The following is a 27,349-nucleotide window of genomic DNA, read 5'->3' as shown; positions in this document are numbered from 1 at the left end:
TGAGGCAAACTTTACGGCTTATTTTGTGAATTAAATGCCACAAAGAACAATGCATCTGTAATCAGTCTCTTAAACTTTAGTGTGACTTCAAGTAATTTCGTTGTTTTCAGTCGTTATGCTAGTGTGCTCTTTCATCATCATTGCTTGTGTCCTGGAGAACTGCATCCAGAGTATTTTGAGGGAAATGACAGAAAATAATAAGCAGCTGAAACAAACAAAACCAAAAGAAAACAAACAACAAAAAAAAAATCCCACCAAACCTAAAAGCCCCCCACCACAGGTTAGGAAACCTGAGGAATTCACTTGCATGCCTTTGGAGCTAGGGCAAGATGTAAAGTGAAAAAGGAGCTTCCATGCTTCCCTATCACAAGTCACGAGAGAAATGAGCTTAGAAGGAAAATGTCATGTTTTAGTTGAGCATCGAGTATGTCTCAAAAGGCATTCAAGCATGGGAGAACCCGGCAGAATCTCGCTGTCTTTGGTAAAGAGCTACCTTTGGAACTGGTTGCAAGGTAAGTGAGATTCTGATACCTAGTGTCAAAAAGTTTTTTTAAAAACCCAAAACTATTGATACATAAATTGCATTTTCTAACTTTTGAAGAGGCCAAAAAGGACAGAAAGTGTTGAATGGGGACAGAAACTGATACTGTGTTGCAAAGTTCTGGATAAGGTGTGTTGCCTTTTCATGGGAACCCAACGAATTCCTTGCACTTACTGCCTGGAAATGAAAGAATGTGAGCAGCAGTAACGGCCAAGGTGAAAGAAACCAAACAACTTCCAGATAAATTGAAAGAGCTGCTCTTCAAAGGCTTCCTTCCTCTTCTTCCAGTAGAATAGCATATGTGGAATAAAAACCAACTAACTAAGAAAGGTGAGTTGTTATTATAACAATACTATAGCAGAATGGTAACAAATTTGGTGTGAGTTTACTGTGAGATGCAGTATAAGAAAACATATTCTCTCCAGTTGTTATATGCGAGCACAGTGTATCACTAAGTTGTTATTTCCAAAATTAGCTTTGAAAGAATGTGGGGTATGATTGTTGTATAATAGTTAATGGATCTCTTGAAAAAATAAATATGCTGGCTTTTTTCATGCTTAGGTTTGGCAGTGAGGTAAAACTTACAGGACCTTTTCTTAAGGTTCTTTGCTTTATAGTCTGCAAGAAATGCAGGAATATTCTGAAAGAACTGCATCAATGAAGAACACTTCACTGTACTACAAGTTAAATGCAGAGTAGATTTCAAAAAGAAATGTATAGAATAATGGGGACACTATTTCCCTATGATTTGGGTTAAAACCCCCATAGGTATAAATGTCTGAAACCAGGTTACTTTTAACACATCATGTAGATGAAAAGCTTTCTTCTAGAACATCAAAATTCATTCACTGAGTGTTAAAGCACATATGTTCAGAGTCACTCAGAAGATTGTTTTTCTTCCTCACAGGTGACAGGCAGGAATCCTAAATCTAAGAAGGAAATGATGTGATCCAGCTCAGAAAAGATGTTCTTGGAAGCCTTGCTGGACTGAAGATAACCTAGTCTGAGATTCACAAATTCTAATACATATGTGCTGTAGCAAAGCACTGCCTGAATAATTCCTGAGTAGTCAAAAACAAAGTCCTGGCTGATACTGAATGCTGTTGCTAACTGCAACTTCTGCTGCCTCTACCAATGGTGGCTACAGTTACTGTGAGCAAGGTACATATAAGAACCATTGATCTCGATGTTTTTACTTCAACTAAAGACTGAGGTAATGTGTTCTTACTTTTCTTTATCAAAACCAGGAGAGGACTAAGTAGAGTGAAGACTCCATAGAGTTAAATGGGAACAATATAAAGAAGGCAGCAGAAAGTGAGGGTAAGCATTGTTAATGTGGATAAAAGTAGAACAGGAGACCATAACCTAAATATAATATCATATTTAATTTGTTGCATTTGCTACTTTATTTACCCATTCTCCTAATAAATATAGCAAGAATAAAATGCAAGGCAGAAACACCACTATTGAAATAAATAATGGAGGACAGCTGTGTGATATCTGGGAAAGAAACATTCAAGACCCAGAAATACCAATATGTTAAAGTTCATGAGGCAAGTAGCAGTGACCATTTTTAAACACTGCTTGTCTAATCATCCAAGCTGTTGAATTACACAACTATTGAGGTAAATAGGAACTGCTGCTGCTGATCTCTTGTTACAAATTAGGCCACCGGAGAAACTGCTGGGTAGCTGATCTGAAAAAAGTTATTGTTAGGGAGCGGTAAGTTCAGATAATGATTACATTTAAGACTAAGTAGGTGACTGAGTCTTGTATACATTTCACCAGTTCAGCTGTACAACCCTCTTTATTTTATTTATTTTTTTAGTTCAAGCATACATCTGATTTTTGTAATTACTTTCTCAAAGACTTCTGAAAAAAAATCTATTCCCAAAAGCCCAAGGATTGTCTAGTGACAGGTAGTCTGAAACAATGCATTTCAGCAAATTGAATTTTTAGTAAACAGGTTACTGGGAAGATAAGCAGCTTAAGTCAGCTAGAAAAGAATGTTCACAAATAGAACATTATTGCATCAACTTCCCTCCAAACTGCTTTGTAATTGCCAGAAGCACACAGTAAGCACATTTCCTGTGCTTTGGGCTGTAGAACAGTAATTCAAATTTTAGGGCATCTAGTACCAATTTAAAATCATCATAGTCTAGTGATTCAAAGCATTGAGCCACTATACAGTCAATGCAAACTTGCTCAAAAGGGGTGTTTGTTAATTTGTTTGATAGGTAACTTCAAACTGTCTGACTGTGGTTCTGTTATTCTGTGTCTGACTGGACCTTCACAGGTAGCCCAGACTTTTCTTTTTGGTAGTTCCTTCTTTTTGCCTTCCCCACTTTCTGTGCTCAGATGTATAGTACACTGCTGTCCTCATGTGTGCCTACCCCCAGTCCTCTTTCAGTTGGACGTTCACAAGATATTGTATTCAAATCTTTTTGTTTTCAGTTATCCAAATATTCCAAAACTTGTGTTTTCCTCCTCTTTTTCCCTTTGACCTCAGTATAAGCTATGTAGGTACGCTGGATATATCTTAAGACATGCTCTACCTCAGCAGCTATAAGTGAAGGCTGTAACCATATGCCTGTCTTGGCTTTTTCCTGAGACTTTTCTCTTCCTGCATCACCACAAGAACCACACAGCTCAGTTTTGAGGAAGGAAATGCGAATGCACATCCTGACCCAGTTGTCATTGATTCCAGTCAAAACTGGTGGTAAAATGAAGCTATGCAGGAGAGCTTGCCAGGTTGGACGGAGCCTTGGGTGACATGGTCTAGTGTGAGGCATCCCTGCCCATGGCAGGGGGTTGGAACAAGATGATCTTACAACACGGTGGTCCTTACAACCCTAACTATTCTATGGTTCTATGATTCTACCCCTCACCCCCCATGTAATGACTAATTGTATATCAAACCAGAGTTAATGTAACAGAGGTGACTGAATTTTAGCTTAAGAGAGCCAGATATGATCTGTTTAGATACTTTCCAGAATAGTGGGCTTCTCTGTTGGCTATGTCAGTCATCACTTTTCCCCACAGATTCAACATGTCCACGCATGTCTTGTATAGTAACAACTCCTTCACCCTCCTATCATCCCAGGAATGAGTAAGCATGGCTTTCTGCTATTAGAAAGCAGTCTTGATACACACTCTGGATCCATCATAGATTTCAGTCTGGAAGGCTGAACAAATATACTAGTAATGCAGACCTTCAATGAGCAAGAGGAGTCTTGCTGGGTAAAAATGAATCATCACTCACATTTTCTTGCCCGAAGAGTCTTGGGTGAACTGCTAGGAAAAAAACTACATGTGTTAGACAGAAAGATATTCCCCTTTGGAAAAAGAGAGCTCCATTTCAGGGGAGCTGGAACAGAGGGACAGGAAGGAAGGGGATACATGGTTAACTCACACAAAAGCTACCCAAGTGAGAAAAGCCTAACATGCTTCATTGTTTTCATCACCCTGAGCTCAAGGGAGGCAGGGATTTTCTGAATGGCATAGCACAGCATGTCCAAAACCCGGTGGCTGTTTGCATTTTCAGTGCTAATTAACACCACCACAACAAAGTTTGTGATTTCCAGCCTCCAAATGATTGCAGCAACCTTCCTCTCAGCTCAGTATAACTTGGCTGATGGCTATTTCTGTGCTGTGTATGTTCGGCACAGATCTTCAAAAGCATTGCCTTCTCTATTGTGTTTCTTGCCATTGTCTTTGCCTGCTGAGCATTTGTAGCTCTTTCCACTGCCACCAATCATTTAAAAATCTCGGATGTTACTAGCATGGATGTTAATTTTATTCATAATAAGAATTTGTCCTGAGCAGGGCCAGCTCAGCCTCCTTTGCTTTATATGTGCACGCACCTTCTCTTGTCCCGTGTGGTCACCGCACAAGGAAGCTTTTTCCTAGACAAGTAATTTCAATACAAACGTGTGTAATTTCTATAACCAGCTCCTGCCTTAACAACTCTGTTTATGCTGCTCAGTGAAAGTGTGTCACAGTTTAAGACTGAATTGACAGTGAGGAGACTAGATGGATTTGGATACTAAAGCTCCTGGAGTCACAGATATTTAATGTTGAAAGTGACATGACTTCCCTGTTGTTCAGGAGAGAATGCAGCGTGATGTCCAGCGTGACAGTCTCTAACAAAACCTGCTTCTTCTGCAATAAAGGAGGTGGTGTGGTCCAGAAGAAAGTTGGATGAACCAGTACAGCAGTCCCAGCCATGCTGTGGGTAGTCCAGGCACAAGGCCCTGGGGTTCCCACAGCTAACCCAGGGCTTCTGCTGCACCTTCTCCCCAATAGCACCCTGTCAGGAGCGCTCACAGCTGGAAAGTTCTCCATACCTCAGCAGTGGCACAGCAATTAACAGGTTAGTTACAAGGGAATAATTGAAGGGTACGCAAGGTCCAAGCCCTATGCCAAGCCATCATGTTGTTCTTGGAGGATTAAAATGGAAAATGTCCTGATGTTTTTTGAGACCAGTCTTGCCCTAGTAACAGCTACTGACAAGCATGCCAAGAATACATCAGGCAGGTGGGTAAGCCCTGGACACAGTTCAGATGACAGTATCAGGCATTGACAGTGTACACCCACAGAAAACCACTAATGTGTGCTCTTACTAGTTCAGAAAAGTTTTTGAGATACAGTTGTATAAATACACATGACCTGGCTAAATGTATATCTTTAGATGATCCAGCAATGGATAGACTTCTTCTTAAATGCCTTGGAACCATGGCCTGAAATTCATTCACAATCAAGGCAGTATGAGTATGTTAATAACTGACATATTGCACTACCACAAGCCCACTCAATAATCTGAACAGCTCTTTCACAATTACAGTACTGAACTATGATGACATTATTTTAAAATGCTGTAGGATATGGACTTTTTTCAAAAAATAAACATTTTATGTTAAAATATACAATGTTTGTTTATACATTATACAATATACATATGTTTATACTTTATAAAGTGTGGAATGTACACTGTAGTGTAAGGAATTTAAAAGAAGACTAAAAATGCTTGGAGGAACGTCAGCATAGCCACCTACATTTACTCCAGCACCATACGTAAGCTGAACAAGTCTAACCATGCACATTCACAGATCAGCAGCTGCCAGGATGAAACTCCCTCTGTCCTTCTCTAATGTGTATAGAATTGGCTGTCTTCAAGGTAGATCACTATCTACTACTTGGCTCAGGATAAATGGTTGGAAAAGGCACACTTCCCACATTAAGAATGACCTATTTACTAAACTGCTGGACTAACGAGAACATAGTACACTAATATTTGTGATTTGTTCTATTTCTGCTGTATACATTAATGGTTCTCTACCCATGCAAAAAGCTTTGAACAGATGCGCTCATTCTGTTTTCTCTAGTCCTTCTGATACTCATTGCAGCAGTCCTGTTTCACTATATATGAATCATTTTAACAGGTCTTACATATACATTTGAGAGTTGGGAAAAACCCAAACACCATTCTAATCAGCAAGCCCAAAACTCTCAAGCACTAGGCAGAGCCCTGCAAGTGTTACCTCATTCTTGTTCTGCAAGAAACACTCTTTTTCTTATTTTGCCCGAAGTGGAAGAAAACACAGCCTACAGCTCAGACGTTCATGTGTCTGCAATAAAACTGGGGTAGAACAGATAACTTACTGTCCCTTCCAGGCAGCTGCCATTATTTTCTGTAATCTCTGTGCAGCACTTAGATATTAGTTTAATAGGTTCCTTAGAAACTGGCAGAGTAAAATTATGCTAAATAAGCAATACTTACTAGAAATTCTTCTGATCCTTCCCTGGAGGCATAGTTGAACGTTACAACTGACTCCTCAAAGGCAGCTGCCCCATTTCCAATCCATTCATTTCTTAGGAAAGCATTTTGCAAAACGGAAAATCTTTATTACTACTCAGTCAGAATGATTCTCTTCAGATTCCAATTTGTATACTAACTCAAATTCAGGGCTCCTGCTAATCCCTTCTTTTGTGATTTTACATGGGGAATAATTCAAGAAGCGGAGCAGGCTGGATGAGGCAGGCCTTCGCATTTCATGCAGCAAAATGAAAGATACTAATTGAGAAGCTGCATGTTGGGAAACATCTTTTTAAGCCTGTCAGAAATCTATGACCATAGTATTTACCATCATATGCATTTTACTTTTGGTGGTATCTTAAACTGTAAATGTATTTCATGCTTGTACCTAAAATAACATGAGTTTGGGGCTACATACACATTTAGGCCTAGGAAATAGATGCTAAGTTATACCACGGGATATTTCTTTTCAAAACAGCAAATATTTTAGAGCAGGGCTTGTACGGAACACAGTAGAATTTATGCTTACTAGCAGTGTTAAAACCAACAAAGGTAGGTCTTTTTTGGTTTTCATTCACTGATATGATGCTATTACACAAAGATTATCCCACCTAAGGTTACATGCCTAGAAGTTAGACCTAGAAGTTAGACCTAGAAGTTAGCCAAAGTGAGTAGTGCAGGCTCTCTCCTGAGTTGGTGGAGGGAGGCAGGCAATTCCAGAGGGTGACTTGGAGAGACATCATGCTTTGACAATACCTTTGAGCGTGTAGTCTTGCACAACCTGCACAACAGTATGCTACCTTAGAGAAAGGCAACGTATCGCTGATAGAAAGAAGGCTCAACATATTGGTGATGCTTGAAAGCATTCATGGTAGTAGCAGAATAAAGTTCTTTGAGGCCTCCGAGGCGAAGAGCTCCCCATGGTGATTACCACAGCCCAGAAGAGGGCAGTGGTTTATCAACAAACTCCTGCCCGGAGCATCAGGACTTCAATCCCGCTGGCACACCCTCAGGGCACAGCCGCGGCAGCGGGGATGGATCGATGTTGGAGCTGACTGAAAGCGGGTAGAGCTCTATCCTTTAATGGTTCCACCATGCCCCGGACGCCTCTCCTATTGACAGCACCACGTCTTCCCCACCCGCGCCTGTCAGCATCCCCTTGAAGACTCGGGGCAAGGGACGGCCGTGCCCCGCGCACCCCGCACGAACAGTTTTGCTCTGTGGGAAGACGGGCGCTGTCGCGCCTGCTCCTCCCTGTCGTTCCCTCCCTCCCTCACAGCGCCCCCGCGCGGCGGCACGGCTCCCTCCCTGTTGCCACCCGTAGTGACGTCTCACAGCAGCAGCTCCTTTCGACTCTCCGATTGGTCAGCGGGTACGAGCGTGCGGGTGCGCGGGCGAAGGGAAGATTTTATTCTTAATCTATTTTCCGGGCCTTTGTGACTGCGTGAGGGGAGGGCCCGGGGCTGAGGAGGAGGAGGAGGGAAGCAGCGCTACGGAGGCTGTAGCGGCGGCTGTTGTTGCCGCCGTGAGGTAAAAGAACCATCAGTCCCTTTAAACTAGCGAGAGCCGCAGGCCCGGCCGGGCTCGCCCGCTGCCTCCCGGCCTCGAGTTCGAGTGCTGGCGGCGGAAGGGCGCTTTTGTGGGGGCGGCGCGGCCCCTCGCTTGCCCTTCCTCCCTCGGCTCTGCGCTTTTCTGCCCCTGGGAGCCTATCTCAGCGGACTATTTTCCTTCGCTTCAGCTGCGCTTGCCGACATGAACTAGGAGCCGGGCCGAAGGGGGTGTGGAGCTGTCGGGGTGCCTGTGTGGGGTGTGCGTGTGTGAGGGCCCGCGCAGTGCCTGAGAAGCCAGGGCGAAGCGCGAAGGGCGGCCGCGCCGCTGGTTGCTGCGCTGCGAGGCTCGGTGCCGGCCCTCTTCGGTTGCCTCCTTGCGCCCTCACTTCGGCAGAGGAGAAACGGGTAGAAAATGGCAACGTCTGGAGGAGGCGGCGGCGGCGGCAGCGGGGGACTGACTTGGGTGGTAAGTTGTGGGATTGTGTTTTGGTGGTAGTGGGGTTTGCTGGTTTAAATGATAATTATTTCTTTTTGTGCCCCTTGAGTGTGTATGTAAAGAGCACGGGTTGGCTTTTAAACGGGGAAGACACTGTCGGCTGGTTTGAAAGGGGAACAGCTGTAGAGTCGCTCGGTGGAGAGGTCCGGGGTACAGGGAGTGGAAGTAGAGGGAGAAGACAGCCTGGGCTTGCGATTGTGGTGGGCCTGGCATGAGGGGAGCTTGCAGCCTTGGGCGGCCCTTCGGGGCGCTCGGGACTGTAGGAAAGATGTTGTTAGTCCGTGAGCAAACGGATATGAAGGAACCTACTGCTTTGGGGGCAGCGGGTGGGTCGGTAGGGCTGGTTTGAAGTTGTGCTCTCTAGAGTGAGGTGTGGGTTGTCTGTCGTCCCATGAAAGTCGCAGTTACTGCCTCTTGATGCTAGAGCAAAGTCTTTGTGGACTACCAAAGGGGATATGTCTTGATTCTGGCTTTTTCCCCCAACTATCTGAAAGCCTGAAGTTCATGAGTTTCAGAGATGGGTAAGGAGGAGGTTTGCGGAGATATTCAGGGGGATGGAGCTGTGTGCTTGCTATTGTCTCTTGAAATTTAACTTTTATCTTCCAGAAATTGTAGTTGTAACAGGGGCAATAGGGTGTGTTTTGTTTGTTTGGGTTGTTTGGCTTTTGTTAAGTTTTGTTTTTATTTTGGTTGATGGTGGGTTTTTTTTTTTGTATGTGTTGGATATATTTTCTTTACTACATTTCATGGACTGGTCAGAAGTAGTAAGATTTGAGGGGGTGGTAACTGACTGTATAACTGGTGAATTCCTTTGAACCACTTACAGGCCTTTGAGAGCATTAGCCCTGACTCACAGTGCAGAGGGATGTTCTCCTTGTCTGTAGCAAGAGTGCATGCTCTTTAGTTTTGGTAAGACCTGAAGAAAGAGGAGCAAAGATGACCTGAAGGGGTCTGGTTCAGCCAGTCAATAACTTCCATGCTGTTCTCTTGCTCAGCATAGGGCTCAAAAGAGGGTAACTTCTGTAATGATTAAGCAGAAGATGGTGTATCTAGGTAGATAGATGGTGAGGTAGTTGCATCTTTAATCAGATGCATATGCTTTACAGAGTTGGGAACTTTTAAAAAGTCTTGTTGAAGAAAATTATATCAAACTTGTTTTTCAGTTGTGTCTAAGTCTTTGAGCTGTTGGAAAAGAATGTGAAGAGTATTACTGGGGTGAACTTTGTCCTGTATATTGTGATGATGGACTACTACTGTGATTCTAATTGCTGTGTTTTATGTTGGTAATTCTGTTTCATTTTAGGAAGCTGGCAGTGTGGAAAGGTATATTAAAAAATGAGCAAGTTTCTGGGTGGACCACTTGAAATTAGGCAGTTTAGCTATGGGAACAGCCGAAGTAGAGAAACTAAAATTATTCTCCCTCCTGCAATACTGTGTGATCTTTAGCAGCTGTGGCCTTTGGATAGCTCTTCAGAATTAAGGTTTTTGCCAGGTAGGTTGGACCATGTAATTGAAAGTTTTACAGCTTATATAGAAAACTGCAGAATGGGTGTGAAAATCAGTGAGTAGGCATTTTTAATGAAATGTTCTTAAATGTAATGGGGATTAAATTATGGTGAGTCAACAGTGTCCTACAACTGGAAGCAATCAAACTTTTCCTGCTCTAAAAGCAGTAAAAAATATTTTTGTCCCCTTAGAGTATTTGTAGGGTAATAATGAGATTTTTAGTTAAAACTATTCATGTTTTTTCAGAAAACAGTCGAATGCTGTTTCTTTCTCTCACATGCATTTTAAGTGCTGAAGATGGACTTTTGAGCCAGTTCCTGAAGCCAGGCCTGTTCAATGTCAGTTTTAGAACACTGACATACAAAAACCCATGTTGTGGCACTAAAATGGATGGGGCAGTGGGTATCAATTGGTTTAGTGTGCCAGGCTTAAAAAAAGTGTTGGTTCATGAGTAGATGTCATATACTGGCCTTGAGAATAAGAGGTACAGACCTAGGGACAGTAATGGTTTCAGCCATCTGTTTTCAGTCTGCTTGCCATATATCTGCTGGATATCCAGCTACTTGCTATTTCGTTGTAAGTTGTTTTGAAAGTATCCTGATTTTTTTTTTCTTTTTTTTTTTGTAGTTGCCTTACTAGTGTGTTGAAACCACTAAGATGCTTACTTTCTGAGTAAAGTATTTTGTATTGTTAGTGGTTTCTTAATAGAACTGAGTTGAACAATTTAAAGGTAACAGAAGTAAGTCTAGTTCTAAAGGTGAGAAAACATTCAAAACTTGGTGGGATGTTAACTTGTGTATCAACGTAGTAAATCCTATATATATAACCTCGTGCTCACATCTTGATAAAGAGTTGTATGTATAGTTTAGCTTTGGTTCCGATTTAAACAGCATAGTTGTTCATTGGTTCAGCTAACTAAGAAATAATTAAATGCAGTTGTGGAAAAGGAAGGGTAGAAAATTTACCTTAGAGCTGAATTTCATATGCATCATACAAGCATCAGGTGACACCTACTTTTAAAAGCAAGATGAATTAAATGTTCATGGAAACAAAGAGCAAGTGATCTGTGTTTTCAGCTACCTGAAACAGAACCTGAAGAAATGTAACTAGCAATGGCTAGCTGATAAGTAAGCACAATCACCAGTGATGGGGACACACGAGAGTATATAAATTAAATATTGGCCTTCTATAGTGGGGGCATGGCATTAGTGGATAAGGGAAGAGTGACCAATGTCATTTACCTGGACTTATGCAAGGCATTTGATGCTGTCCCACACAGCATCCTTATCTCTAAACTGGAGAGGTATGGAGCATCATCAGAGAGATGGGTGGACCAATTGGTGGATAAAGAGTTGGCTAGATGGTTGCAGTCAAAGAACTGTGACCAACAGCTCAATATCCAAGTGGAGATCAGTGACACATGGCATTCCTCAGGGGTTGGTACTGGGAAGAGTACTGTTCACCATCTTTGTTGGTTACATGGACAATGGGATTGATGCACCTCCAAGAAGTTTGCTTACAACACCAAGCTATGTGATGCAGTCAGCATGCTGGAGGGAAGAGATGCCATCCAGAGAGACCTGAGGCTGGAGAGGTGGGCCAGCGAAAACCTCTTGAAGTTCAACAAGGTCAAATGCAAGGTCCTGTACCTGGGTTGGGGAAATCCCACGCAAAACTGAAGGCTGAGTGGAGAATGGATTCAGAGCAGCCCTGTGGAGAAGGACTTGGGAGTGTTGGTTGATAAGAAGCTAAGCACAGTCTATCAGTGTGTACTTTCAGCCCAGAAAGCCAACTTTATGGAGGGCTGCATCAAAAGGAGTGTGACCAGCAGGTTGAGGATGGTGAATCTCTCTCTCTGCTCTGCTCTGGTGGGACCCCACCTGCAGTACTGCGTTCAGGTCTGGGGCCCCCAGTACAAGAGGGATGTGGGTGTGCTCAAGAAGTCCAGAGGATGGCCATAAGGATGATCTGGAGCACTTCTGCTATTAAGAGTATACAGGCTGAGACGCCTGGGTTTGTTCAGCCTGGAGAAGAGACGACTTTGGGGAAACCTTGTAACAGTTGACCAGCACCTGAAGGGGCCTCTGGAAAAGTGGAGAGGGACTTCTTGCAAGGGCATATAGGCACAGGCTAAGGGGGAATGGCTTTAAATTGAAAGAGGGGATATTTAGACTAGACATTAGGAATAAACTCTTCCCCGTGAGGGTGGGGAGGCACTGGCACAGATTGCCCAGAGAAGCTGTCCCATCCTGGGCTGTGTTCAAGGTCAGGTTGGACTTGGTTTGGAGCAATCCTTTCTAGTGGAAGGTGACCCTGCCTGTGGCAGGTGATCTTAAGGTCACTTCCAACCCGTTCTGTAATTCCAGCATGTTTATTGGGAGGATTATTTATCATTATAGAACTGAAAATAAACCAAGATAACCTCTGATTTATCAAATGTACTAGTTACTTTTTGAGGAACGTTTTTTTTCATCTGGTTGATTTCATTGGATCAACTTGGAGCTCCTTACTCTTAACAGTAGGTGCAAGGTGGAGTTTTGACCAAGAGATCGATATTAATTACTTTTGGTGGATGATTCCCAAAGGTCACCCGCAAAAGTGTTAAGTTGTATTAAGAATTAGTTACAAAAGCATGGATTTGTAACTAGAGGACTTTTCATTGGTGAAACATAATAACATTTTCTAATGCTAGAAAATCTCTGAACAAAAGAAGTAATTCTTCAGCCTTCAGCCTCAGAAAATGAGCTGTTGTACTAGTACAGTAATAGTACTTTTTATTTTTTGATAAATATGCCTCTTTATAGTAAAAGTAAAGTCACTGCAAATAGCACTGAAGTGTGTTGGTTCTGATACAACAGTAATGCCCACAAAGCTAAAGTGTTTCCAATAATCAGTACTTCATGAGTTACTTCTGTCAATGTTTTCAAGGCTTGTCATTGACAGAGCTACACAAGCCTGATAAGTGAAAGCTAAGTCTCTTGATAAATATTGAAGGCTTTGGATGCTGCTTCCATTTTCCTGCCCTTTGTGAAATAGATTTCATTTCTAGGAAATGTTAAATTGAATATATACTGAGTGTTAATATGACCTTAATTAAAAAATAAACCAACAAAAAGAAAAATCCCAACAAAAGCAATAACAACAAAAAAACCCAGATGTGTGCTCCTTGAATGGAGCAGAATGGAAAATATGTATATATTTGTTTTATACTGGTTCATCCTTGGCTTGAATAAATATTGTAGGTGTGTATTGGTAAGTGAAAATTCTGTTAAACTGTCCTTGTCTTTCTTTTATAATTTCATTTGAAAACAAATGCTCTTAACTGTAATGTAAGGATAGTTTTCAGTTTGACTTGGCTTTTAATAATTTGTTTTGGGAGGATTGAAACCTTTCTTTTGAGTAATGCCTGATATTTTCCAATCATAATTCACTCGTTATGGATTCTGCACTAGGTGGTTTCTAAATCTATAGGTAAGTTTTTACACCTGAAATATGAATTAGGTCTCTCCTGCACGAGGGATCTGCCTATCATTGGTGTATGCTGAACTTCAACTGTTGCTTCAATTCAGGAGCAGGGGCTTTTGGGTAGGAGCAAGACAGGAGTTCCCTTCTTCTGACAGTATAATGCTTGCAGGAAGAATTTCTGGTTATGACAGGGTGCCCAAGAACTATAGTATGTTACTGGTCTATCTGTAGACCCAGGTTAAAGCTTGGAATCGGGGTTTTTTTTAGTTTCTTTGAACTGTTTCTTTGATGTCTGAAGCTAGGCCTAGAACATGCTTGTCATGCGTAACAGTTGTTACGTATACTATTAGTTTTACTGTCCTATCTTTCCTCTGCTATATTGTGGTGTCTGCAAAGGGGAGAAAAAAACCCTTATTTGGTTGTGAAGTCTTGTTTCAGTGCTCCTTTCTTGCTCTTGATGATTGCTTACCTTTTCTTTTGCTAGTACATTGACCAGAGAGCTCTTTGGGGTTTTTGTGTGCCCTGTGTGTCATTGTACCCCTCCCTTCTTTTTTGTTATACAGTAGAAGGGAGGTCAGGCCTGAAACAGGTGCCTCAATATGTTGCTATTTACATTTATTAAGCATGATGCATTTTCTAGTCTTTGAGTTATGTAGTGTATCTACAGTCAAGGCAAAGCAGCTTTCTGTCTTGCTCTTGTTGAATTTCTGATTCTGGTGCCCTTAAGGAAGCAGTATTGCAGAGATATGATGACTCCTGAATAATTCTAGTGCTAGAGGGAAATGTTTGTGGCTTTATTTGGTAAGTTGGACACAATAGTTCTAAGGAGGGATTTGTTCACTGTTATGGCTTGCCTGCCAAATGGCAGTTATTATATCTTGTCTTCTACCCTTCATACCACTGTCCAGTGAAATACTTTTGTGGTCCTCTTACTGGTCCAATCTTCTCAGTGTTAGAGACCTGAATAATGCAGGATCAAAGTGACAGAAGTGATAGCAGGTAGAGGCTTGGCAATGGAACAAGATCAGGGCTAACACTTTGACTGCAACTGTGCCAGTCTTACAGCTTAATACACATCTTCACTCTCTGAATTTTGAGCTGGGGGGAAAACTTGTTCTGGTGTAGATGAAAGAATGCTGAATGTGTAGAAGTGGGGAACTAGATTGTGATAAGCTCTAGGAAGGAATGTGTATCTCGTGGGTGGGGGAATTCATTTTAAAAAAAACCAACATGGGTGATTACTTTAGGTGCTTGGTGAGGAAGGTATACATTCAAGTATGTGTCCTCTGTTGATGTTCTATCTAGATTTTTGTGTGTATATGTTGATTTATAATATCCATGCTTTATGAAATAGTAAGGAATTACTTTATTTGGACAGATAAAGGAACCTCTCCAAATAAAAGAGCATGTAAATAATCTAAGGTAGGCAGTTTAGGGTTGAAAAAAATTATGTTAAATCTGGTATTTTATTTTCATAGACTTTATTTTCCAGAATTAGATTTTTACCTTGCATATAAACTGTCTTGTATGTCTATGTGCAGAAGCAGTCTTCAAATGCCTTTGTTTCAGTTAGTTAAAAGCAGCACATGTGATTCTTAGTTGACTGAGATGAGTGATTCCACTCATGAGGAGTTAGTTTTATGTATATTATAGACTATATGGAGAGAGCTTGGAAATGAAAACTGGTACAGGAAACTTAATTTTCCTCATCAAAAGAAATTGTTATTTTTAGCAAGTCACCCACAAAGAAAATATTATTCTGCACTATACAGGCAGTTTAGAAGTGTTTTTAAGCAGATTAAGAAAAAATATGTTATTCTAAATGTGGATAACTGTGAAGAAGCCTTTCTTGACAATTGTATGCTTGGAGACCTACTGGTGTCTTCTCAAGTGCCTGTAGTGAAACCTACGTATTTTGGAAGAATGTATTTTAATACTTATATCCAAAATTTAAAGCTGATATTAACTCATGTAAAATGTTTTTTACAGAACTTTGAAAATAAATACTGAAATTTGAAGTATAACTTAAGTTATAGCAACAAACTAAGGTGTCAAGATTAAACATACAAACATTTGCTGGTTTTATGAATGTGGAAGAAAAGTGCTTCTCAGAAGCAAAGTCATAGACTATTTCCTAGTAAATTTTGTTCAAAAACTGTTTCCTTGCTGTTTTGTCTTTTGTTTTTGGTGGTTTTTTTTTCCAGATAGTTCAGTGATAAAGACTCAAAAGGTTGATGTGAAGTGCAGGGAAAGATCCCTCCTGATAAGTAAGGATCAGATCTGCTGGCTTTAAAACTTCACTGTGGTTATAAATGCTGTTACTCTTATCTATTGAGTCCGTCTATGTTTTGAAGTCAGTGTTGTTAAACTTTTTCAATATCTGCTCATTTAGTTTCATTTAACAAAGCTTTATAAAAATGCTGAGTCTTACTGCAATTCCACTTTATATATAATTGCAGCTTGCCACTGAAAGTAAAGTACTGCTTTTAATGTTTTATACAGATTTATCATTTTAAGAAAATGTTTGTTACACTAACATCTAAGCAATTGGTTTGTTTTTTTTTTTTTAATAAGTAATAGAAAAGGGTGTTAGCAAAGTTAGTGTAAAGTCTGCTTGAGTTAGAACATGTTTGAGAGGTTCAGATCTAAGTTTCAGATATATATTTTTCTTTGGACATAATTCAAAAACCTATTAAAAAAAAAGGGCACAAAGGAGGATTAAATCACTTCATCTAATAGTGTGAGGTGTCCCTGCCCATGGAAGGGTGGTTGGAACTAGATGATCTTAAGGTTCTTTTCAACCCTAACTATTCTATGATTCTACTATGCATGTTTTTCCTGATTTGTAAGGTAGAATTGAAATTTATATATTTAGCAGTCCTCCTTTCTTGTAAGCTGTGTGTTTTTAAAAGGTACTGATTTCTTTTACTTTTTTATTAGTGGATGAGTGGGCCTGCTTAGCCTGAGGTTTCCTATTCCTTCTTTAAGATGTTGAGCAGTTGCGAGGACAGGTTCATGAGAAACTGGACAAATGTATATCTTGGTGAGGTGCCAAAACCTCTCACACCTGCTTTCTCAATCTGTGAAGGAATCTTCAAGGGGAGAGCAAGGAACAGTATTTTCTTGTCATGACAAAACTGCAGGAGCTGTGACATTGAATAGTTCTTTTCTTATAAATCAAAAGAAGCTGATATAAAGGGGGGGGGGGGGGAGCGCCAAAACAAAACCACAAACTCTTGCAACCAGATAACTTGATATGCAATGTTTCTATAAGAATTGTGCAGTTACCCCTGCAGAAGAGCATCTTTACCCTATAAGAAATTGGGAGCATGAGCTTCACTGGGGATATTAGAAAGCAGCTGTAGGTGGTAGCTCTGGGGTATTTTGACTTTTTAAGGAAGAGAGTGTATAAACACAAAGTCTTGTGTTTATTTCTGTAGTAGTTGTTTACCATGATATAGATACAAAAGTTGCAAGGTGTTGGGGGAAAAATAACACTATTTTAGACTGCTAGAGAGATCTAGTGATGCAGTCATTCAGGCTGTTGCTTCTGTGCATCAACACAGAGCTCTGTGTTGGGCTGGGGTAGTGTTTTCTGTAGGACAATATTTAGTAATCCTAACTTAGTCTTTTACACCACTGTTGTATTACACTATTGTCATGAAAACTTTCAAGTATTACATCACAGTCTTGGAGTAAAATGTAACCAAGTTACTTGAAGGAGAGCAGTTTCAAGACGTAAGAATGTTATTCCATTTTGTTATCCAGAGGATTTTTTTTAAACTCACAATTTAGAGACTATAAAAGCACATGAGGAGGTAGCTGGGGGGGGGGGGGGGGGGGGGGGGGTAGTTACTTACCTGGGTTTGCTGGGGAGGGAAGTGATCTAGATACTTGAGAGAAAGCAAATCCAAAGTTGTACCATGTTTACTAGTTAAATCTTTAAGGTTATGCCATGTAGACTTTCTCCTTTTCCAGCTGAGTGAGGAACATGCATGTTAGGTAACAGAAGATGATGAAAATGCTGAACAATTTGAAAATTAATGTCAAGGTATTTGAAATTACTTTGAGTCTACTATATGGTACTTTTTATGGAGGGGTGAATTCCTCTGCCTGCCAGTTAAAAAATGAGAAGGTAGAGTTTTGATGATCTTCAAGACTTTCAGTGCTTTGTTTTTAGTGAACAGTCCTGAAAGACTGTTTGTAATAAGTTATGTAGGGGGATGAGTGGCTGAGGAAGGAGTGCTCAGGGAGCAGTGCTCAGGCTTTTTTGCCTAATTGCTGCCCATTTTCCTGCTTCTGAATTTGTGTATATGTCTGGAACACAAAACCGGTGTTCCTTTCTCATATAATTAGTACAGGATGGAGACTAGAATATGTAGTATATTTATGAGACTTGACAAAGATTTCAAGGTTTGTAAAATCTCCAGGGGAACAGTGCATGTTGAATAGTAAGAACTGAACAGTTAAGCTCCATTTTTGGGTTTGTGGCTTTTTTTTTTAAGAGCACTGGATTAATATTTAATGTGCAAGAAAAAGAGTAGATCTTGAAAATACAGAATGCCAGAAAATGTGTCTGTTTTAGCATAGGTATTCATCATCAGTGTAAGGTAGACATGCAAATAATGTAAAGGTATATAAATCCTAATACATGGATAGCTCTTACACTCATGAGAGTTCAAAAATTTGATTCTGTTGTATAATGAATAATTGCTTCCTACCGAAGAGTGTAGCTGGGTAAGTGACCTCTATAAGTGATGCTTGGGCTTTCCTCTATCACTAACATAATATGACCAGTAATCCTCAAGCTTACTAGAAAAGAGTGGGCTTTGAGTGTTGTGTAGAATAAAATCTTCATGTGTGGGTTCATTAACCTTACTGCATCACAACTTGACTCCTGTTCATGGTGTTATGCCAGTTAACATGGGCTGAAAAGCTGATCTGATTGATTTGCTCTCTGTGTATTCTCTTGCAGCGTGAATGTCTTAAACGTTGGCCTGCTCACTCCTGAAGCTTTTTCTACAGTTATTCTCTACGGTTTGCTTATTAATCTGAAGATAGTTCAGCAAAGTAAAAATACCTTGTGGTACAGAGGGGTTCAGCTGGCCATAGAATCCATAGGGTGTTGAAAGAAAGATCACAGTGCTGTTCCAGGAATGGGATATTTGACACAGAGCCTGAATGGGTTTCAAAGATTGTGTCAGAAGGATCTATCAGGTTGTGTTGCTCCCTTTCGAAGTAATCTTGGCAACTGCGACAAGTGAATGTGCTGAGAGTCTAGAATACTTTCACAGCACTCAAACTGGTGATGCAGCAAAGTGTTACAAAGGGCAAGGATACAAGAAAACACTGAGTTATAAAAAAGCGCTGCCAAATGCTGATAACATAAAGCTTTGATGTCAGTACCTCTAACTTTTTGATTTCTTGGCTAGTAGAGGGCTGTTGTATGAGTTCTCTGATAAACAGTGGACCAGATTTGGTCATTCAGTGACCAGACAGCTTCATTCACTGTTTTCAAGGATTACTGTTCTAAGATCTGTAAGAAAAATGTCTTAAGTTGTGTTGAATTTTAATGTGAATAAATTCCTTTTCTATGAGAGTACTTTATTTTTTCTCTGTCCTTGCCTCTGAATTTTAGCTGGAAAATCAGGTTCTTAAAAGATTAATTTGTTACCAAAGCATCTATAGATGTACTTCTTGTTAATGGGTAAACAGTATCAAAATTTAGTGATGAAATAGAATGTGTCAGTGAATAGACACCTAAAAAATTTTAGACACTTAAAATTTTTATCAGTAAAATTCAGTTAAATTGTCCTCGCGCATGGACAGTTGTTAGTTGCTTTTAAAGAAAATAGTCAAGATCAGCTGCATAAAGAACTGTCTGGATGGCCGCATGCAGAGAGTTGTGGTCAACACCTTGGTGTCCATGTGGAAACCAGTAAGGAGTGGTATCCCTCAGGGGTTGGTGTTGAGACCAATCCTGTTCAACATCTTTGTCATTGAAATGGGCAGTGGAATTGATGCTCCCTCAGCAAGTATGCTGATGACACCAAGCTGTGTGGTGCAGTTGACATGCTGGAGGGAAGGGATGCCACCCTTCCCTTGATGGAGGGGCCTTGACATTCTTGAGAGGTGGCAAATGCCAGCCTCATGGAATTCAACAATGCCAAGTGCAAGGTCCTACACCTGGGTTGGGGCAATCCCAGGCACAGCTACAGTTTGGGTGGAGAGGTGACTCAGAGCAGCCCTGTGGAGAAGGACTTGGGGGTGTTGCCTGATAAGAAACTGAACATGAGCCAGCAGCATGCACTCACAGCCCAGAAACAAACCATATTGTGGGCTGCATCAAAAGGAGCGTGATCAGCAGGTTGAAGGAGGTGATCCTGCCCCTCTACTCTGCACTGGTGAAGCCCTGCTTGGAGTACTTTGTGCAGTTCTGGTGTCCTCAGCATAAGAAGGACATGGAACTGTTGGAACAAGTCCAGAGGAGGGCCATGAGGAAGATCAGAGGGCTGGAGCACCTCCCATATGAAGACAGGCTGAAAAAGTTGGGGCTGTTCAGCCTGGAGAAGAGAAGGCTGCGTGGAGACCTCATAGCAGCCTTCCAGTACCTAGAAAACTGCTATGTATCTGTAGCGATAGTACAAATGGTAATGGGCTGAAACTTAAACAGGGGAGACAGGTTGGATATAAGGAAAAAAAGTTTACAGTGAGGGTGGTGCGGCACTGGAATAGGCTGCCCAAGAAAGTTGTGAATGCTACATCTCTGGCAGTGTTCAAGGCCAGGTCGCATGGTGGCCTTGGACAGCCTTGTCCAGTGGAAGATGTCCCTGCCCATAGCAGGGGGGATGGAACTAGATGATCTTAAGGTCATTTCCAATCCTAAGCATTCTATGATTCTGTGGAACAGAGAAGCAGTGGGGGAGTGAAGAAAGAAAGAATTTTTCCCTTTTGGCAGCCCTTAACTGTTGTGGTTTTCTATAGTGGGGAAATCTGACCATCCTCAAGCTATTCTGTAACTGAATCATGTACTAAAACTCTATGTAATGTCATGCTTTCAGAGTCCAGGGAAAATTGTCCAAACCAGATTAAAAAGTCTCACTGGAGTGAGACTAGCTCTGTGTTAGTTTACTGGGAACTCCTTTCTGTGATCTGCTTTGGGGAGGATCTGATAGAGAGATTTGGTTCGTGCACTGATGTATGCAGTGCTCTATGGAAATTTGCTGTGCTAACAGGGAACTGTTACTTTTGTGTATTTGCGTCTTGGCAGGACAGCCAAAGCTTTTGTTGAACGCAGCAGGAGAGTAGTTTATTTTGAAGCTTCCTTCAATTTTGTTTTCATGGTGGGAGGTATTCTCAGCCAGAGTTTTCTTTAGAAAAATTGCAAAATGTTTAGATAACAATGTATTTATTCATCATATTTTTTTCTATAGCAGGAGGCCCTTATGATCCAATATAACGCCACACTACTGTCAAGTATGTGCTATTCATAGAATTACCTAGTAATACTGTATTGCCCCTATCTTTCTCAGAAGAGGTAGTTTTGTTTTGAACTGTAAGTGGTACAAAATCTACCACATCCCTGGATTTTGTTCCTTAATTAACCTCCCTGGGTTTTACAGCTTAATTACTTTCAATTTACTGCCTTGTCCCACTAAATGTGCTTATTCTACACTTTATTTAAGGGAATGTAGGACACATGGTATGCGCTTTTCTAAATTCTGTATCTCAGGGCTGCATTTGCCTTTCAGAGGAACAATCATTGCTTGTAGTAGTTATAGGAGGTTAAGACTGAAAAGACAAAGCCAAAGTGAGGCTAAGTTTTTGTTCCAATACCAGCGTCTCTTCTCTGCCATTTATGCTTGTCTGACAATGTGTGAACCCTTATTTGCCATCTAATGTGGGGAAAAAGGAATAGGCAGATTAAAGAAAACCATATTATTTTATTTTGCTGGGTTGTTGTTTTTTTTTTTGTCCTCTACAGGTAGTTTACAGTGTGGAAAATATGATGGTGGCTGATACAGGATTAAGTCTGTATAAGTAGGGAGAGACATTAACATTTTTTCAGGATTTTGAGCTCCTAGTGGCACTGTGAAATTACACTACTGAAAGTAAAGCTTCCACTTGAAGTAAGGAGTCAAACAAATGATGTATGTTTCAGTTATGGCAACATTGAAACTGATGGTGAAACCTATGTTGTAGCTTTATATTGTATTGGCTATTTAAATAGGAGGAGCTTTTCTCTGGGGCTCCCAAACTATCCAGGTCAAATGCATGTTAAAATTTAGCTGTATTAGGTAGAGCTGTTTGCAGCATAAGTGACAAAACTCAGCGTAGTGGCATAACACACTTGTGAAATGCGAAGAAGATAACATGACCGTTTTTTTTGGTGGTGGTGGTGGTGGGGGTGTGTTTGTTTAAAAAGGACAATAAAAATCTCTGACTTAATATAGCTGTCACTCCTGCTTTGTTAATATGCAGAAATTTGAAGGGATGAGATTGGGAGAAGAAAACAAGGCAAAATGTCTGGAAAGAAGGTAGACAGCAAAATTCTTGTTGCCAAGCTGTCTTCTATTAAAGGCTACTTGGGTTCTAACTTTTGAGGTCACAAAAGGAAAGAATGGCTGTAGCTTTCATACACTACTGGATAAATTTGTAGCAAAAACAACTTCAAAAGAAAAACCCTGTAATAATATGGAGAAAGCACTTAAAAGTAATAATGGTCATTGTAGCATGCACAGTAAACTTGATATAGTAAACTGAACAGCGGCTGGAGTCAAGTGAGAATCAGTATGTTTTTCTGTACAGTTATCATTACATGGCATTTGTTATGAGTGTCTAAGATGCTAGCTACATCCAAGTTTGCAGCATGAAGCATAACTGCATGGCTATAAAGAAGGATGCGCTATGCAGTAGCATTTCAAACTACTTACAGATGGTCATCTTGCTGACTTACATGTGTGTGACTGTGTGTATTAGTAATCAGTATGGAGGCTTAGAAAGCCTGAAAGAGTGTCGAGAATCTGTAATGTTGTGAATGTCATAAGAACGTTGGGAAAAGTCAAACACTGTCTAAAAAAAAAATAATAAAAAGACAACATTAAGATTGCAGTGCAGACCCTGAAACCTGTTAACAAACAAAAACCCTCCTTACTGCAAAGCAGAAGACTTAAAAGTCCTTTGTGAGACTTGGTTAATTCTCCTTAAGTGGTTTTCTTATGAAACAACAGCTGGTGCTGTTTTGAGAAGTGTTATTTGATCTCTAACAATGTGAAGATCTTTCATACAGGACAGAATACAAAAGGCATTCTGGAGACAATTTCAAAATATAGGGAAGAGATGGTCAGTTTAACAACACTGCAGTTGTTACCCGCTCAATTAAGAAAAAGTGGGGGAGGAGAGGGAGTGCAGATTAAAGCACTTTTGATTTTATTTTGCTTTTGAAATGATATAATGGGAAGACTGTGGAGGATATTTGTGTCAATAGATGTATGTTATGGATTTGGTGGTGATGATTTTGTCTTTTTTTGGGATGAGCTCTCAGCATCACTTGAAGTCTAAAAAAGTCCATTGAAGACAGATACAGGGATTAGGAGTCGGCCCTTTATTTAAGAGTTACAGCACAGCCCAAAATTGACCAAAAAGACCAAAAGACCAGTTATAGCTTGGTCTGGGAAACTTCAGTTCTGTGGAGTCCTGATGTTTGCATGCCTGTGTAGTAACATTAGTTTTAGTTGAATAGTTTCTAGCTGTTGTTTTTGTGCTTGTGCTTCAATAATGAGTTAAATAATTTCTGAACATTTATAACAAGTATTTTTTGTATTCAGAAGATATCCTATACTTGGAAGATTGTACAAATAAGATCTGTCCTGCTCTGTGACAGTGAAACTGAAGTGTTTAAGTAGAGCATACTGAAAAGGTGTTTATGATGCATTAGTAAAAACTATAGAATTAAAATTCTACTTTTTTTTTTTTTTTTACTTCGTAATAATCGGTGATCTGAAAGAAAAAATTGTTACACTGATCCTTTGTGGGGTTCTCCCTCCTGCCCCCCTGCTCCCTCCCTTTTTAAGTCATATGTTATCATGTTCCAGTTAGTGTGTTACAGAAGATAACAGACATAGTTGTCACAGGGGGTGTGGTAACAGAAGATCCTTGCTACTGCTGGGTTAAAGCAAGCTCACTCTTCCCCAAGAAGTGGCACTTGTACAGGACTAGCTCCTCTAGGAAGCAACATTTGTTTAGGTGTGACCTCTAGTCTCTGTCAACATGGTAACAGTCTGGCAGGAGCATCTCGACAGTTTTGATACTCCACACATTTCTTACTACTAAGTTGGAATGTATAAGCTCCTTCAAGTTGGCAGGAAGACTTTCACTGGAAAACAGAAATGGATTTCCTAGTGTTTTACTGAAGACAACATCTTCACAGTATCACAGTATGCTAGAGATTGGAAGGGACCTCGAAAGATCATCTAGTCCAATCCCCCTGCCAGAGCAGGAACACCTAGATAATGTTACACAGGAATGTGTCCAGGCGGGTTTTGAATGTCTCCAGGGAAGGAGGCTCCACAACCTCCCTGGGCAGCCTGTTCCAGTGTTCTGTCACCCTCACTGAGAAGAAGTTTCTTCTCAAGTTTAAGTGGAACCTCTTGTGTTCCAGTTTGTACCCATTACCCCTTGTCCTATCATTGTTTGCCACTGAGTAGAGCCTGGCTCCATCCTCGTGACACTCCCCCTTTATATATTTAGATACACTAATAAGGTCACCCCTCAGTCTCCTCCAAACTATAGAGACCCAGCTCCCTCAGTCTTTCCTCATAAGGGAGATGCTCCACTCCCTTAATCATCTTCGTTGCCCTGCGCTGGACTCTCTCCAGCAGCTCCCTGTCCTTCTTGAACCGATGGGCCCAGAACTGGACACAATATTCCAGATGGGGTCTCACTAGGGCAGAGTAGAGGGGAAGGAGGACCTCTCTCGATCTACTAACCACCCGCCTTCTAATACACCCCAGGATGCTATTGGCCTTCTTAGCCACAAGGGCACAGTGTTGGCTCATGGTCATCCTGTTGTCCACTAGGACCCCCAGGTCCCTCTCCCCTACACTGCTCTCTAACAGGTCGTTTCCCAACCTATACTGGAACCTGGTGTTGTTCCTGCCCAGATGCAGGACTCTACACTTTCCCTTGTTATATTTCATCCAGTTATTCCCTGCCCAACTCTCCAGCCTGTCCAGGTCTCGCTGGATGGCAGCACAGCCTTCTGGCGTGTCAGCCACTCCTCCCAGCTTAGTGTCATCAGCAAACTTGCTGATAGTACACTCAATTCCCTCATCTAAATCATTGATGAATATATTAAATAATACCGGTCCCAGTACTGACCCTTGAGGCACTCCACTAGTTACAGGCCTCCAACTAGACTCCACCCCATAGACTACAACTCTCTGGCTTCTCTCCTTCAGCCAGTTCGCAGTCCACCTCACTACCTGATCATCCAGACCACACTTCCTCAATTTAGTTGTGAGGATGCTGTGGGAGACTGTGTCAAATGCTTTGCTGAAGTCAAGGTAGACCACATCCACCGCTCTGCCATCATCCATCCACCGTGTTATTTCCTCATAAAAGGCTAAGAGATTGGTCAAACATGATTTCCCCTTGGTGAAGCCATGTTGACTGCCCCTCATAACCCTCTTATCCTTGATATGCCTTAAGATGGCACCAAGGATAAGGTGTTCCATCACTTTCCCAGGGATGGAGGTGAGGCTGACCGGTCTATAGTTACCCGGGTCCTCCTTCTTGCCCTTTTTGAAGACTGGAGTGACATTTGCTTTCCTCCAGTCCTCAGGCACCTCTCCCGTTTCCCAAGACTTGGTAAAGATGATGGAGAGTGGTCTAGCAATGACTTCCGCCAGTTCCCTCAGCACCCACGGGTGCATCCCATCTGGACCCATGGATTTATGGATGTCCAGATTGCTCAACTGGTCTCTAACCCATTCCTCATCGACTAAGGCAAACCGCTCCGTTGACCTGACTTCATCCAAGGTCTCAGGGGTACAGGGCTCTTCAGGACTGCCTGCAGCAGAGTAGATAGAGACAAAGAAGGCATTCAGTAACTCTGCCATCTCTGTATCTTCTGTCACCAGGGCACCCATCCCGTTCATCAGTGGGCCTACATTGCCTCTGGTGTTAGTTTTATCTGCCATGTATTTGAAAAAGCTCTTTTTGCTGTCCTTGACCCTTCTCGCCAGGTTTAATTCTAAGGAGGCCTTAGTCATCCTAGCTGCCTTCCTACATCCTCTAGCAGCAGCCTTATATTCCTCTCAAGTGGCCAGCCCCTCCTTCCATGACCTGTAAACTCTCCTCTTCCACTTGAGCATACCCAGCAATTCCCTGTTTAGCCACGCAGGTCTCCTGCCCCTCTTCCTTGACTTCCTACGTGTCGGGATGCTCCGATCTTGAGCTCGGAAAAAGCAATCCTTGAATGTCAACCAACTATCTTGGGCCCCTTTTCCTTCAAACAGCCTTGCCCATGGGATTTCCCCCAGCAATTGCTTGAAAAGGCCAAAGTTTGCCCTGCTGAAGTCCAGGGTTGCAATTCTACTTGCTATTCTACTGGTCCTACCACACAAGATCCTGAATTCCACCATCCTGTGGTCGCTGCAGCCAAGGCAGCCCTCAACCCTTACTGCTTCAACCAGACCCTCCTTGTTAGCGAGGATGAGATCCAGCAGCGCTCCTCTCCTGGTTGGCTCATCCACCATTTGCAGGAGGAAGTTATCATCCATACACTGGAGGAACCTCCTGGACTGTGGCTGGGTTGCTGAGTGGTCCTTCCAGCAAACATCAGGGAAGTTAAAATCCCCCACAACGACCATGGCCTGTGACTGTGAGGCCACTCTCAGCTGCCTGTAGAAGGCCTCGTCAACTTCCTCACCCTGACCTGGTGGCCTGTAACAGACACCCACAACAGTATCGCCCCTGCCAGCCTGCCCCTTAATTCTCACCCACAGACTCTCAACTCGCTCGTCATCTGTCCCTGGACAGAACTCGGTGCATTGTAGCTGCTCTCGCACATAAAGATCAACCCCACCACCCGTCCTGGCTGGCCTGTCTTTCCTGAAGAGGACATAGCCCTCCATGACTATATTCCAGTCATGTGAGCTGTCCCACCACGTCTCTGTAATTGCCACCAGATCATAGTCTCCTGACTTAACACAGGTTTCCAACTCCTCCTGCTTATTTCCCATGCTGCGTGCATTGGTGTACAGACATTCCAGGGAGCGAGCTGAGCACACCGATTTCACCCTAGGATTATAGGAGGCCTCCCAGTCTTCATTAATTCTGGAGTGCTGCCCCACTGGGGCAAGCCCAGCTACAACCCCATCCCCCTTCGAATCTAGTTTAAAGCTCTCTAAATGAGCCCTGCTAATTCGTGCCCCAGCATCCTTTTGCCTCTGTGAGATAAACCTTTCCCACTTGTCATTGTCCAGACTGGTGCCCTATAAAACCAGCTGTTATCAAAGAATCCAAAGCCCTGCCTGCAGCACCAGTCTCGAAGTCAATCATTTATGAACTGAATCTTCCCATTCCTTCCCACATCATCAGTGGAAGATGGAAGGAGTGAGGAGAAGATCACTTGAGCCCCAGACTGTTTCACCATCCGCCCCAAGGCCCTGTAGTCTTTCTTCATCCCCCTCAGACCGCGGGAAGCAGCTTCCCCCTCACCTGTCTGGAAGACCAGCAGCGGGTAGTAGTCTGTCGGGTGCGCCAGGTTGGGGAGCGCCCTAGTGATATCCCTGATCCGGGCTCCAGGCAGACTACACACTTTCCTATGATGAGGGTCAACTCTGCATATCGGGCCCTCTGTTCCTCTCATCTTGTAGGAATCTCTTCCCAATAATTCTGCAGTCTAGAAGTACTCATTCAGACACAATAAAATGGACTTTTTCATAATCTGCTGACCCTTGCAGACATATTGT

The 27,349-nt window shown here is 41.9% G+C and overlaps 1 protein-coding gene and 1 long non-coding RNA gene across 4 annotated transcripts in view; both read left to right on the top strand.

The window, feature by feature from the left end:
• The first annotated feature begins 534 nt into the window (after nt 1–534).
• The window catches only part of LOC134157824 (uncharacterized), a 308,975-nt gene continuing 282,160 nt past the window's right edge, over nt 535–27,349 (top strand). Inside the window, exons 1-2 of the long non-coding RNA XR_009962480.1 lie at nt 535–871; nt 1,449–2,987. This is a non-coding gene — a long non-coding RNA (uncharacterized LOC134157824). The remainder of the gene's footprint in view (nt 872–1,448; nt 2,988–27,349) is intronic.
• TOP2B (DNA topoisomerase II beta) overlaps nt 7,736–27,349 on the top strand; it is a 63,525-nt gene continuing 43,911 nt past the window's right edge. For 2 of the 3 annotated variants that reach the window (XM_062607209.1, XM_062607206.1), the window contains exon 1: nt 7,736–8,372. In XM_062607209.1, coding sequence (XP_062463193.1) covers nt 8,319–8,372 — 54 coding nt within the window. In that variant the 5' untranslated portion in view covers nt 7,736–8,318. The remainder of the gene's footprint in view (nt 8,373–27,349) is intronic. The other variant, XM_062607207.1, reaches the window with a different exon arrangement.

Source organism: Pezoporus occidentalis, unplaced genomic scaffold, assembly GCF_034315485.1.
Source record: "Pezoporus occidentalis ecotype Australia unplaced genomic scaffold, CSIRO_AGI_Poc_V1 ctg120, whole genome shotgun sequence".
NCBI classification, from domain to species: Eukaryota; Metazoa; Chordata; class Aves; order Psittaciformes; family Psittacidae; genus Pezoporus; species Pezoporus occidentalis.
Note: the sequence above shows the minus strand (reverse complement) of the source record. Positions and strands in the feature narration are given on the sequence as shown.